This window comes from Drosophila subobscura, chromosome U, assembly GCF_008121235.1.
Source record: "Drosophila subobscura isolate 14011-0131.10 chromosome U, UCBerk_Dsub_1.0, whole genome shotgun sequence".
NCBI classification, from domain to species: domain Eukaryota; kingdom Metazoa; phylum Arthropoda; class Insecta; order Diptera; family Drosophilidae; genus Drosophila; species Drosophila subobscura.
The window spans coordinates 24,604,271-24,618,599 of record NC_048534.1 but is presented as its reverse complement, the minus strand read 5'-3'; the positions used below and the strand labels follow the sequence as shown (position 1 = coordinate 24,618,599).

At 41.7% G+C, this 14,329-nt stretch overlaps 2 protein-coding genes across 2 annotated transcripts in view; one reads left to right on the top strand and one right to left on the bottom strand.

Annotated features, from left to right (window-relative positions):
* LOC117900584 overlaps positions 1-9,138 on the bottom strand; it is a 47,577-nt gene extending 38,439 nt beyond the window's left edge. The window contains exon 1 of the mRNA XM_034810994.1: positions 8,546-9,138. The gene's annotated coding sequence lies outside the window, so the exon portion shown is untranslated. The remainder of the gene's footprint in view (positions 1-8,545) is intronic.
* Positions 9,139-10,928: 1,790 nt separating this feature from the next.
* LOC117900580 (intraflagellar transport protein 46) lies at positions 10,929-13,202 on the top strand. The gene is made up of 2 exons (XM_034810989.1): positions 10,929-11,331; positions 11,882-13,202. Exons 1-2 carry the CDS (start codon positions 11,119-11,121, stop codon positions 12,941-12,943), a joined length of 1,275 nt encoding a protein of 424 aa, XP_034666880.1. The 5' UTR covers positions 10,929-11,118; the 3' UTR covers positions 12,944-13,202.
* Positions 13,203-14,329: the final 1,127 nt, after the last annotated feature.

The window sequence follows — 14,329 nt, the reverse complement described above, 5'->3', positions numbered from 1 at the left end:
CGTAAAATAATATTTTATGTATTACCTTATTATTTATAAGCCCTAAATGCATCTCCATAAAAATATTCCACCTCAAATTCATATTCAAAATCCCTTCTTGGTGCTTCTTGTTCCTCCCTCCATCCCTAAAACTGCATTTGGAAGCGCAATTTAATTCAATTTAAATCAAAATCTTAAACCCCTTGCCGCTAACAGCTACTCTCCATTAAGTAGCCAACTCAATGACAAAATTAATTTACTTCACTAATTGTAAGGATACCCAACAGGGGGTGTGGCAGGAACCTAAGGCAAAACGTGCAGCATGTTGTCAACGCGACAGCGCCTGCAGCGCAACCTGACAGGATAACAAAATTATAACAATCAGGCAACAAGAACAACAACATGAGCGATGTACAACTAAAACAACCACAGTGTTACGTGTGACATGCACGTGCGTTGAAATTCATCATACGCCATGGTGACGCACCCCCAAAACCAGTCATTACCAGCACCGCGACACCACCAACACTCCAGCCTGGTAAAAGTGAGCGGAAGGGATGAGGCAAACCATCAAAACCGAAACCTCAAACAATTGTCAGCCCCACGAGTTGCATACCTGGGCAATTATGGAATTTGTACGTCTGTCTCCCTGTCTACTTGCCTCTCTATTTGTTAATGCTAATGCGGCAGAGAGTGTCACGCAACAACAAACAAGAACAGACGCAAAAACCCAGCAACAGTCGTAGCTAACAAGAACAAGATAAAGGGCGCAAACTGCATGGCGCATAAAACTTCAACTTGGAACTTAAATTTCAGCATTTGCTACCGGCGGCTTTTTTATCTTGCAGATACTTTTGGGCATTCTGCAACTTTAGCTTTCCACTTTGCGTGGAAGTGAAAAAGTTTTCTCCCAGAAAAAAACTTCCTACAGATACGAGCAAAAGCACACAAACAATTTGGCACGTGTTGACACTCAGTCAGCTCCTATGCTCCCCTGCCGCTCTGTCAATCCTCTACCTCTTTCTAGCTGTCGCCAAAAAGTTTTTTTCGAAAACAATTTCGTAAGGATTTTAAGCGATTTTTAATTAAAATTATGGTACGAGCAGATGACGATGCTGCAGCGAAGAATAAATCAAACAACAGGAGAAATAATTCGTGCAAAAATAAGAGAGAATAAATCAGCCACAAAAACGAAGAAAAAAGGTTAAAAAAATCGCAAGAAAAAGGTTAAAAAAGCAGAAGAAGAAAAAGGTTCAAAAAGAACAAATGAAAGCACCGTAAGAGCATTTTTTATTGTCACAAAAAAAAGAGCCGCTCGATGACATCAAAATGATAAAACGAAGTCAGAATCAGAATCGGAAAGCAGCGGAAACCAGCGAATAATAAAGGAAAGACTCTGAGAATCAGTCGTTGAGTCAGCGAAAGAGTGGAGTCGTTGACTGCCTCAACAAATGGCAAAAAACAAGGAGGGGAAAGGGCAACGAGTGTGTGTTAAATGTGTATATAATTTACTGATAAATCTATATAAATAAAGCAAAAATATTGAACCTGTACAAGGCCGGGGCCATTGGTATTGATGAGCTCATAATTTTTGCACGGCGCCAAAAAAATATAAATAAATGGTTTATGACATAGCTAGAGTAAAATTAATCAACAGCAATTTCTTTGAATTCCTACGCATCAAATGTTAGCTATAGAAAATGTTAGGGGTAGATAACATATCTAAGACCCACACTCAAGCCTCCACTGATATTGATATGACTTTTGCTGTGCTTCCATTTCCATTCTTGTGGTTCCTAGAGTTATTTTTTCTTGCAGCTGATACCTTTTAGCTGATAAAGCAATTTCCTATATATAAAGTAAACTATGTACTGTTTATAGTAACATGTTTAGTAATCGCTTTTGAGGTCAGTAATTTGGTAATTGGAAATCACACTTAATATGCCGCACAAAATGGGTCAGCAGCCATAATACCTCATGCTTGTGAAAGAATGGAAAAAATGAACATAACAGAACCGCGCAGCACATAAAAAAGAATTCAACCAAAAACTGTTTATTGGAATGCCAGAGAACGACAACGAAGAAGTGAAAGAGATATGATAAAGTAGAATGAGTGGTGAAGACATAACAATCAAAAAGACAGACAGACAGCAACAAAAACGTTGCTTAGAAATTGCTTATTAACAAGTTTTGGTCTACGACAAAAAAATATCTGGAGTTTGTTTAGGCAACAACTCTGCGAATTGTATCTATCATTTGGGTTTACTTTGCCAGTAGATTGTCTTATTTTGCAGAGTGTTTTTTGCGGTTTTTTTAAGAAGGGGATTTGTGTGAAAGAGTGGTTTAGTTTGAGCGGGAATTGCTGAAGAAGTGATCTACTTGGGTTTAGAAATAGTTTTAAAAGATATTTGAGTGGGCTGGGGTTGCAATTATTAGATGAACTGCTGGAAAGTGTGAAAAGAAAGGTGAAATATATGAACATTTGTTTATTCTTGTGGTGCGATGGAATCGTTCCACTTTTCCTCACTTTTTCTGCTCCTTAAAAGCCACAAAAACCACTCCCAAATGCTTTAAATCGAAAACCACTTACTATCTACAACTTTCAATCATTTAACACACATTTTTCCCCCAATTTCGTAACACCATTTATTTCTCCATGCCCGCTGCACCCCTCAGCAAACCCTTTGAAAATTCATTTATTATTAATTGCCATTTGTTTGGCCAACCAACAAAAGTTGGCGCCTCTTGCCCTACGATTCCCTCCCCTTCCTTTCATTTGAATAATCAATCTCATTGACAAGCCAAACACCTTCCGCCTGCATGGGCATTGATAGCTCAATGATAACTTCATCACCTACCACATAATTCATTTCACTTTTCTTTTTGGCTTTGGCTTTGGCTTTGCCTTTGCCTTGTAAACTGATATTTTCGGAGTGCAAGTTGTGATAAATGATACAACGAAGCTCAGAGGGGAGGAATGTATCTGTATCTGTATCTCTCTCTGTTTGGGGCTCTTGGGAAAGTTTGTTTTTGGCGCCCTACTCCACTCCCCTTGGGGATTATGCTGATGAGGAAGAGGAGCTCAGGCTTCAGGTCAACCGAAAAGGTTAACTGCAAAACTTTTTTTGCCCCAACAATCAAGAGTTTTGTTTTCTTTTTGCCGAAAAAGTTTTGCGAACATGCATGATGGGTAGGTTAAGGGATGGGGGATTTTGGATGGTATATCCCTTCTCTCATATCTTTGAAATGGATCTCAATTGGCATTTAATAAACTGTCGTTATTACTTTTTGGCAGTTTTGCTGTGACAAGGGAGGCCTGGCCTGTGTTTGTGCCGACACTTTGGATAGACACACAAATAAATAAGAAATTCACAGACCGTGCAGTTGCCACCAAAAAAGAAAAAAAGAGTTTTCGAAAAACATTTGCTCAGCAGAAGGCAAAAATTATGTGCAATTTGTCATCGATACTCTTTCGGAGAGGGTCTGAAATCTGATTCGTTGTACATTTTGTTTATTTATTTATGCAAAAGCAGCGGCAGGGGCACAGAGCTAGGGATTGCGACTGGGACTGGGGCAGACATTTCTTATGAACTCGTTTTTGGTTAAGGAACAGCTGAGCTGGCCATAAAAGCGGGAGGCCGCTTGTATCTTTTTGCCAGAGTCTCTCTGTTTTAACACTTCAGTGAGCATTGAGGCAAAATGCCCAAGCCCAAAAGGAATCTAAAACTAATTTAAATAAAAACCAATCTGGCATAATTCGAAGTCAAAGCCAAAGTCTGGTGCGGTGCGACAAAGTTTCCATTCAACTGTAGAACAATTTTCCATTTTTATGGCCACGGTGACCCCCGGCCCTAAGAATTTCCATCTGCTTTCGCTTTTCTTTGGCCTGAACTTGGTGGTAACTTGCTGTAGGAGCCATGTGGCATGTGGCAGAAGGATGGAGCATAGAGACTATGAGCTGCTGCTGGTGCCTGGCCGTGCATGCTGATGATTATCCGGAAAAGAGCGAATCCTCTCAAGCCTCGACACCCATCAGCACCAGAGCTCGGGGGGAGGTGGGGACTGGGGAAAACAAAGCAAAACATACACATAAAAATTGTGTAGGCAAAGAGATAAGCAAACATTTTGCCTGCCTTTTCCTTTATTTTCTTTAGCTGGGCTGTAAAAAGGCGAGGAAAAGCCTCCAACAGACAGACGCAGACTGAGCAGAAACAATGAAAAGCGAAAGTGTTTCTGGTCTGCTTCTGGGACTTGGGGAATGTAACAAAGTACAAGAGGAACAATAGAATCACTTACACATTTATCCTCGTCTATCTATGTACACTTAGTGTATACACTCCCAATCAGACGAATAGACTCACGAGTTTTCGAAGTGAAAAAAGGTTTCTAAAAATCCAACCGCGAATGATAGTGGAGCAAATTTATTTTTCCATTAATCAAGATTCTTTTCCTTGTTTGAAACATAAAGAATACGACTTCTAAGTGAAAAGAGTTTTTTTTTATGAATTATTTTGTGTAAACACCCCAAAAAAAAGGCCCGTTTTAGCGATCACCGAATAGACTCAATAATGAATATTAGGCAAAATCTTTCAAAAGCTTTGTAATAAATATTTTTTTTATGATGTTTGGAGCTTAACTAATAATGTTTGTGGAAAACTTTTTTGGAATTGCTCGGTAATGTCCTTCAGGACATTAAAATGAAGGGGATTTCGAAGGGTTCAATTAAAGCTCGCTGCAGGCCTGTCTGATGCAATTATGTAATGGTTTAACTTCTTAAAATTATTGACAGGACTCATATCCTTTACGTGAAAGCTATCCCCATGCGATCCCTGTAAAATTCTTATCAGGAGAGAAAAAAAACTTCCAAATTATGTGAAAATTTGAGTCTTTCATCCACTTCTTTATCAATTTACCGTTATATTTCGTGCGAGTATCCTGGTGAAACTAGCCTTTCTATGTGACAAAAATGTTGCAGAATCTCACCAAAGGACTTTAAGAGTAACTTTCCTACTGATTCACTCAACATCCACGAAACAAATCAGGTGTCAAGTGCGCCATAAAACAAATGGAACCCAACACCAGTATGGTCCTCTAAGGACTATTGTAACGAGTCCAAAAATTTTCTTTTTTTCTTAGATCATGAAAGAATAATTAAATCGACCTATTCTTTTAAAATTAAAACTTTTTTTAAAAAAAAAAAAAAACGGATACAAAAAATTTGGTTTCCGGTGTCATGACACGCGCGACAACAATGCAAGAATCCTTGCGAGACCCAGTAAGAGGATAACTTTTGTCTAATTTCAATAATACCACAACGCTAATAACATTTTTGTCACATGGAACGGCTAGTTTCACCAGGATACTCGCACGAAATATAACGGTAAATTGATAAAGAAGTGGATGAAAGACTCAAATTTTCACATAATTTGGAAGTTTTTTTTCTCTCCTGATAAGAATTTTACAGGGATCGCATGGGGATAGCTTTCACGTAAAGGATATGAGTCCTGTCAATAATTTTAAGAAGTTAAACCATTACATAATTGCATCAGACAGGCCTGCAGCGAGCTTTAATTGAACCCTTCGAAATCCCCTTCATTTTAATGTCCTGAAGGACATTACCGAGCAATTCCAAAAAAGTTTTCCACAAACATTATTAGTTAAGCTCCAAACATCATAAAAAAAAAATGTATTACAAAGCTTTTGAAAGATTTTGCTAAAAATTCATCATTGAGTCTATTCGAGTGATCGCTAAAACGGGCCTTTTTTTGGGGGTATTTGCACAAAATAATTCATAAAAAAAAACCTTTCCACTTAGAAGTTGAATTCTTTACTTTTTGAATAAGGAAAAGAATCTTGATTAATGGAAAAATAAATTTGCTCCACTATCATTCGCGGTTGGATTTTTAGAAACCTTTTTTCACTTCGAAAACTCGTGAGTCTATTCGTCTGATTGGGAGTGTATGTATTGTAGGTCGAAGTCGCCGGCAGTCCCCTCGCTAGTCGCTAGTTATGAAGCCAAACAAACAGAACCATCGCGGGCACTTGGACCATAAAAAATTACAATAAACCGAAATAGCCTGACCACAAATAAAAATGGACGACACAGAGAGAGAAGAGGAGACCTTAAGGAATTTATATTACCCATAGATAAATCTAATATAGTGTGTACAGTGTGGTACAAAAGTATTGGGAATGAGTTTTTGATAGATCTTTGACATATTGTTGCAGATTTATGACCTCATGGGATCATACATTATTTATTATGAAATTTACGAAATGCTGAAGGGGTTCTCTCATATTTTTAGGTTCCTTTTTCGCTTTGAGAGTTGAAGTTATCGGAAACTGAAACTTATTTAAATTATTAATAGTTTCTTTTCTACACAATTCACATCTCACAGATACTTATGATTACAGTAAAAGATCTTTAATAATATTTGTAATATGTTTTCGACCATGATTATAACCACTTCTTAGCATTCCTTCAAACATTATTCCGATCTCTCCACAATAATAGAAGTTCAACTAAAAAGACTAATATAAATTCTTGTCCAAGTGCAGTTGTCACATTAAAGTAGTTCTCTAATCAAGCTACTTGATTTGACTTGAATTATGGTTTGTTTTGGGTTTTATTGATTTCATTTAGGCTGCCAATATTTATGATTGTTTTTATGATATCGAAAAAGTTAAGTCATAAAATATGAACCCAAAAATATCAAACAAAAAGCTGCAGCTCAACATGCCTTATTAAGAGTAACATTTACCATTATGGTTGTATACTTTCGTAGCACACTGTATGCCGTAACTCCTGGCAGATCTGACTGCTGCCGTCTGTTAAGCATCTGTCTGTCTGTTTCTCACTTTCCCTCTCCCTCTCTTCCCACCTCTCTTGCCAGCTCATTCAGTCTGCAAATTAATTTGCGGCATTCTATGGTTTACGTATTTCCATTTAGTTGAATGGAAATTAATTAGCCACGCAGGGCGCTGGAGTCTGAATCTGAATGGGCATGGACTAATAACCACAGAGAGCTGCAGACCTTCAACCAGAAATTAGATGCTCCAGCGGGAGTGCCAGTAAATGAATCTCAATATTTGTTGAAGATTGCAATTGTCTTGGGTTTTTGTGTGGCAAATTGATGGCACTAATGTGAATATTGATGGTGTTTAGGTGAATTCTAACTGAAGAGTTATAAGGCGCTTGGAATGTGATATTATTATTTCCTGGTGTTTACTTTAAGCAGATTAGAAGCAGGTTAAGCAGGTTAGAAAAATGTGGCTAGACTTAACAAGTAATTCTTAGAAATTAAATGCAAATATGTGGAAACAAAAACAAATTTTAATTTGATTAGCGATTTGATATGGAAAATGCCATGACTAAGCCTACAAAGTAGCGGAATTGTAAACAAATTTAAATATTTGTCGCAATCAGCAGTAAGTAAAAGAAAAGATAACACTTGAGAACACCTGAGTTTGGTCATGATGTCAGAGAGCTGTGACGCTGTTTTGAATCAGTTGGAAAGATTCCCAAGTGCAGAAATTATAATGAGAAAATCCTGAGAGTATTTTCTGCCTAAAAAAAGTAATTCTGTGAAGTTATCTTTTCTCTTTCAACTCTTTCTTTCAGTAACCCTAAGTGATCCATCCATTTTGTCAGCTCAATAACTCCTCCCCAACATACCCTTCCCAGTATCTGCTCCTTGGCAGTGCATTTCTCTCTCCTTGATTGTTGTTTTTTCAGTGCATTGACCCAAACCGATTTGCATTTACATAAAATAAAATAAAAACTATGTTATCGGGTCTGCGACCAAGGCAGCACCCATACAGAATTGATAAACTGGTCGTTACTCCGTTGAACTCTATAAAACCTTTCTCCAATTTGCGCACAAAACCCCCCACTCAAAGCACCACCCCACGCCCATTCAGACCACACCCCACACACATACCACACACACACATAATGCGGAGAGCAAACATATGCCCCGAAAAATGTGGCAGACCAGACACTTGGTGGCACTTGGCCTGGCCCCTTTCGTTTTATGGGCTGATAAAAAGACTTGGCACCAATCAAATACCGCAAACATGTTAACTGTTAATGCCCCCAGACACCTATAAGAGTCCTTTTCCAGCGGTTGGGATTGGGTTCAGCTCGGCTCGGCCATAAATGCGCCAAAAAATAAATTATATTTAAAAAAAAAAAAAATAAAATACATGCACAAAGGAAACCGCTCTGAAAAGGACCATCCGGTTAGAGGGTCCGGGAGCCCCGACTCTCAGATCTCAATAATTCAAAACAATTTCGTTTTATTGCCGAAAAGTTTGGCGTGTGTTTCATTGTTCGTTGGAGCGGGGGATTTGGTCTTGGAATGCTGCTGGGGGATTGTACAATGATTCCGGCTCAGGGCACAGTTTAACCTCAACAAAAGCATGTTGACCCTGCCAGCCGGATGGATGGTCATCCCAACCCTTTTTTAACTGTTGCAAAACCCCCCAAAAAACGTGGCGCGAAACGTGTCGCAGCGGAAGTGTGTGGCTTGGATTCCGCCCCCCCAATTGCCCCTGCAGAACTTACCGTTTTTCGGGTGCTAGGGTTTTCGGAGGCTTCCTCCTGATGAAGATGAACGGGTGGGTAATCCTTTTAGCGCCGGTTTAATGAAAATTGTTCCCTTTCGGCACAAAAGGGTGTTGTAGGAGGCAGGGCACACACACGACGTAGCACACTCCACACTCCACTCTCGGTTTTAATTATCCCCGAAATTAAAGAGTGTTTTAAAATATACAATCTTTTGGGCACCCGCACGAGGGAGGAAAATGTGGAAAATTATCAAGAGCTACACCGGCTTAATTACCGTTAATTGGAAATGGTGTTGCTGCTTGTTGCTGCTTTTTTGTTGTTGTTTGCTTTTGTTCACTTTTTTGTAATTTGTATTTTAATTCAATCAAAAGTCGTAACGTACAGATTCAATTGACAGACACACACTTCGGCATTTAATTAGTGGCAAACGCTCTTGTTGCAAGCTCCGTTGTTGTTGTTGCAGGTCACACCACACACTTGAAACACACAGCTACGAAAGACGAAACTTCGGAATGTTTCTTTATCAGCAGCGCCGAGCAAACGGGTGGGCAAAACGTTCCGAACAGCGCAAGATTCCAAAACAGAGTGAATCGAAAAGCAAAAGGCGGCAACGGCATTCGGCCTGGCCTGGCCTGCCGCCTGATGTTAACAGCTGCTGGCTGTTGATTTTCTGTGTGCCAGCAGCAAAGATATCTTGGCGAAGGATCGCTCGAGGGTTTTGAAATTATTTTATGAAATTTTAGAATAATATTCTATAATAATTGTTTCTGAATTTAAATAGGTTTGGACCTCTAAATTGTCTAAATTTGTGCACAAAGTTTTCCAAATGTAAATTTGAATGAAGGAATGAAACCATAATATTCCAGAATTTGTATTTACGTAATTATATAGCTAAATTTTTTTTATTTTACCAATCAAAGTTAACTAATTTTTGTATTTTTGTCCACCGTTAATTTTGTTTTGAATTCTTAGCTGTTGCTAACAGAGTTTGTGGCTGGAAACACATGCTTCCATGCTATGATTCCAGCGACATGCTCTGTTGATTGAGCTCTGTTAACTGTCAACGCGGCTCTTGTTTGAGTGGAAGTGTGTGTCTGTGTCTGTTGTTTCTCTCAACTTCGCTGCTTTTGCCTGCGTGTGAGTGAGTAACAGCGAAAATGTGAGCGCATTTGAGTGTTAATCGTGTGAATGGATGGCATGGCCGTCGATGAAGGGGGATGTAAAAACTAATATAAAAAGGTGCCATGTAACAAATTGCAATCTTGTTCGTATTTAGAGATATTGCTCAAAGGCAGTAAATTCCTCAATTTTGGTGTAGTATATAAGGAATGTTGGAAAATAGATTTAAATACAGAACAGTAGAGATTTTTTGCTGATTACACGCATACATCGCACAACTTACTGGCTGAAAATTTATAAATATTTTGAAGAAATCAGCCAAATGTAAGGATAAGAATTCTATAGGCAACTGCAATGCTTATCTGTGTGTGTTTGCACCATGTGTCATTTCTGTTTCCCTTACAACATTCTTTAGTAATCCTTTAAATCTGTTCAGATATCATGTATTTGTTGTTTCAAAATAATCTCTTAAGTAAAGAAACAAAAACCCCTTTGTCTTTAAGGATCTGTTTATGGTCGTGGGAGTATTTTTAGTGGTGCGCAAAGCACGCTTTCGAAAACTAGAAAAGAAACCTTAAACAGCACACCACACATATGTACATACATACATATGTACATATGTATGTTTGGCGACAGACTATTTCCTTTAAGAACTCATCTGTAACTACTAATTGTTATATCTGGCACCTCATCATATTCCATGAAAAACAAACATACCTCAAGCCAGAGCTGGCGCCTCTTTGTTAATGCAGCCTCTCGATGGTCAGCCTTTAACAAAACCTTGTTGAAAATTGAAAAGAGTTCGCTCCTTCATTAATGAAAACTCCGCAATAAACTGGCAGAGAAACAGTAGCCGTCGCTGGTATTTAAATGCCTGAAGACTGCAAATTATGGGAAATTGGTTTAAATATTTCATGTAATTAAAACCAAAAGGCGATAGCGAGCCAGACCTCTGTCAAGCCCACGCACAGACAGAGGAAGAGGCAGAGGTAGAGGTCCGTCCCCGGGTATCGTATCTGCCCAGAACAAAGAGCAACTGTTTCGGCCGTAAATGTTTTTGCAGGCAACAAACAATTATACGTATTGCCACACGATACGGTGGCGGGGGAGGGACGGCAAGCGGAACACGGCGGTGTCGTTGTCAAGACAACCCACTGCCAAAGCAATTGACAAGTTTTTCAGGTAAGCAGCCAAAACAGAAAGGAAAACAGCAAGAAAATTCTCAAACATAAAGAAAAAATCCAGCGTGAAGGAAGGAAGCAACAAGACGACAACAGCAACAACAACAGTTGAAGGACTCTTCCTGCAGCACCTGCACAAGGAGCGGAAAATTGTCAATGCAGTGAGGCAAGTGCAGCGAGGATTCCGCAGAAACCCAAGCGACAGGCAGGAAGTGGGAGGAACTCCTCGAGAGCATTTCACAGCTGGAAGGCAGCAGACAGGCTGCGGCCATGAACTACTACGACGAGGAGATCACAATCGGCAGCGGCAGCGGCGGAGGCGACTCCAAGCATCTGAGCAGCGTTCAAATGGAGCCGCGAGTCGGTGCGGCAGTTGGTGCCAGAAGAAGTGGCACTGGAGCAGGAGCCACAGCAGTAGGAGCTGGAGCTGCAGCCGAAGGCAGAGGTGGACAAAGAGCAGCAGCAAGCAGGCATCGAAGAATGGTGAGTACTTGAGGTAATGAGTGGGGGGCACTTGCTAAATGGCATATTGTGGAAATGAGAGTCTTGAGAGGACAAAGCGGAGTACATTTCGCAAAAGAAAACTCATAAAAACTCCAACAATAAAACCTTGAAAATTGTCTTTGTTTCTAGCTGAACATTTGTCAGCTTCTCATTTTGGAAATGTATCGCATTGCAGTTATTTCCTATCAATGGTGCACGGTTTTTGTCTTGCATCTGAAGTGTGGTTGAGAATTTTAAATATTTTCTAACCATTGAAACTTTAAACTTTAAAGACAACAATGGCTCCTCAAGCTCTTCATTACCATCAAGAAATAATACAAGTGCGTTACTCATCTTGCTATCCGTGCATCCTTTCTCCTCGAGTTCATTCAACATTTAAGCTATACCCCCTTCGAATTTCCTTCCCAAAATCGCTCTTCCTATCATTATTACTGCATTCCTTTCAATCTCAGATTCTGCTCCCTATAATTATGCATCCCCAGCTACCTCCAAATCCACTCCACATTGCTAACATTTCTCTTTCAAGCAGCTGCTGGGCAACAACTCCACCGATGATGATGGTCTGCTGCAGGACATCATTGATCACGATGACGAGGCCGAGGACAGCGATGAGGACGATGATGACAGCGAGATGCAACTGCCCGATGGCATGAACATGGGCATGACAAGGCCCCAAACGCGACCCGGTAGCACGCGGAATGCCAAGCCTCATCAGCCGCAGGACGATCAAATGAGTTCGGGCAGCGATGAGGCAACACTGGGTGGAGGAGCGGTGGGTGGAGCACCAGGACCAGGGACCAAGTTGCCGCATCACAAGCTGGCACTGCCCATGCAACAGCGACGCAGTGCGGGTCAGGGCGGTTCGGGGTCAGGCCAACGACAGGAGCCGTCCTTCAATCTGACGCCGGACAAGTGGGAGCAGCTGCCGCTGCAGCAGGACGTCAAGGACATATTCCCCTACATACTAAAGTACACGCCGCAGACAATTGACACGCCCTTTCACCTGCAGCCGTTCATCCCAGAATTCGTGCCCGCCGTGGGCGATGTGGATGCCCTGCTGAAGGTGCAGGCTCCGCCTCTGCTCCAGCCACAGCGTCAGCGGGAGCTGGATGAGCACTTGGAGCGGCTGGGCCTGTGGCTGCTGGACGAACCTTCGGGCACACAGAGCGAGCCCAGTCTGCTCAATATGAAACTCCGTTCGGTGCTGAGTGGCAGTAGGGGGAGAAATCCGCGGCACGCTTCATCGGCTGCGTTGGTGCCCACGGCGAGATCGGCCAAGGACATTGACAAGTGGATCGGTGAGGTGGAACAGGTGCACATGACCCAATCAATGTACGATGCCCAGCCGCGCAAGGACATTGACGCACTGCTCGAGGACTGGCCACGCTCGTATGCGGATGCGGAGACAAAGGATGCCCTGGATGATGCGTACCGCTCCTGCCTGCAGCAGCATCTGCCGCTGGCCGACTATGTGCGAGTGCTGTGCGAAAGGTTCGGCATCGAGGGACCCCTGGACTCCCAGGCCGATTACATACACAATGTCCAGACGCTCTTTGCCCTGTACCTGGCCGCCAGTCAGGCCTGGGAGTAGGTGGAAAATTGCAAATGGCATTGCGGACGAGTAGTACGGGGCTGGAGGTGGAGCTGGGCACCACTAATAACGCTAATGGCTTCGATTAAGTGACAGCCAGACGCCGTTTGTTTGCCTTTGTTGGTCCCCCCGCCACGCAGGATGCCACGGATGCCACGGCTGGTGGTGCCACGGCATTCGCATCGGCTTTCTGCTCTGTTCTATTCTGGCATTAAATCGTTTGGAAAATGGTCAGCCCATAACTTGGTTGTTTGATGTGGGAGAGATGGTAAGCGGAATGTGAATGGGTGGGCTTGGCTTGATTGGAGGTGAAACGGAGTACCATTTCTGGCGCGGAAATGTTTGCTTTGGCTAGTGAGGGTCACCAAACAACTACTTAGCTGCATTTACATCTGTAAATGACGGAGCAGGCACACAAATGTGATAACCGTAAGTTCCAGATTGATTGTTAATATTCGAGGGTGTAAAGTGAGAGTAAATCTTGAAACTCTTCTCTCTTACCTTTTGCGCAATAAGATTATGCCATTGCGTTTTCGTTAGCTGCATTTGCTGCTCCTCTCCCACACACATGAAAAGTCGACGATTTCGTGGTTACGATAAACGGTACTGCGAGGCTACGTAAACGAGTGACGATTTTCGAGAGAACGATTTACGAAACGAATACGAAATTACACCATTCCGAGCACATTTCAATTAGAGCACATATTTTGGGTAGATTAAAATAAGGTGACGCATTTCAGCAATGAATTCCGTGTGGAAGCACCTCCGGTGGGCGTCAGATCACCAAAACCTCACCTCACCATGCGAGACACTTGGCACGAGAGAGCGCCGACGCGCTGCACTAGCTCTTTTCTTTTTGCTTTTCTCCTCTTCTTCACATGGGATGAATTTTTGGCACACACACGCACACTTACACATATTACACACTTGAACGAAAAAAAAAGATTTACATGCATACACATGGACCATACACATTTTTGTTGTACATCAAATGCAAAATACACTTTTAACACTCCACTTTCACTTATTTCCTTATTTTGTCTTCGTCGCTCTGCCTCTGGGTTGCCCTTTTTGCCGTCGGCTTCATCATCTCTGGATCAGGATCTTTTTCTTGCCATTTTTGGGCCTTCCTCTTCACTGCCCCACTACACAGCACCATTTCACACCACACTGCACTACACAATTGCACCAAAACACCGCACTTTTTCACTGCACTGTAACACTTCATCACTACATCTGCACTACACAACAACGCGACACTTTTCCCGGTGGATTTTTCATCTATTTCCCGATTTTCGCGACCCGAAACGCGGAGCTGACTTAAAACCACGCGCTTTGTCCGACCAAAAAATTGAAAGAGAGCTGCTCAGATCTGCATGCGTGGGA

Bases quoted from the DNA above. Each gene is read 5' to 3' on its own strand.
- LOC117900580 (XM_034810989.1), top strand. From the start codon at position 11,119: ATGAACTACTACGACGAGGAGATCACAATCGGCAGCGGCAGCGGCGGA. The intron at 11,332-11,881 runs GTGAGTACTTGA...TCTTTCAAGCAG, and splicing joins CAAGCAGGCATCGAAGAATG to CTGCTGGGCAACAACTCCAC.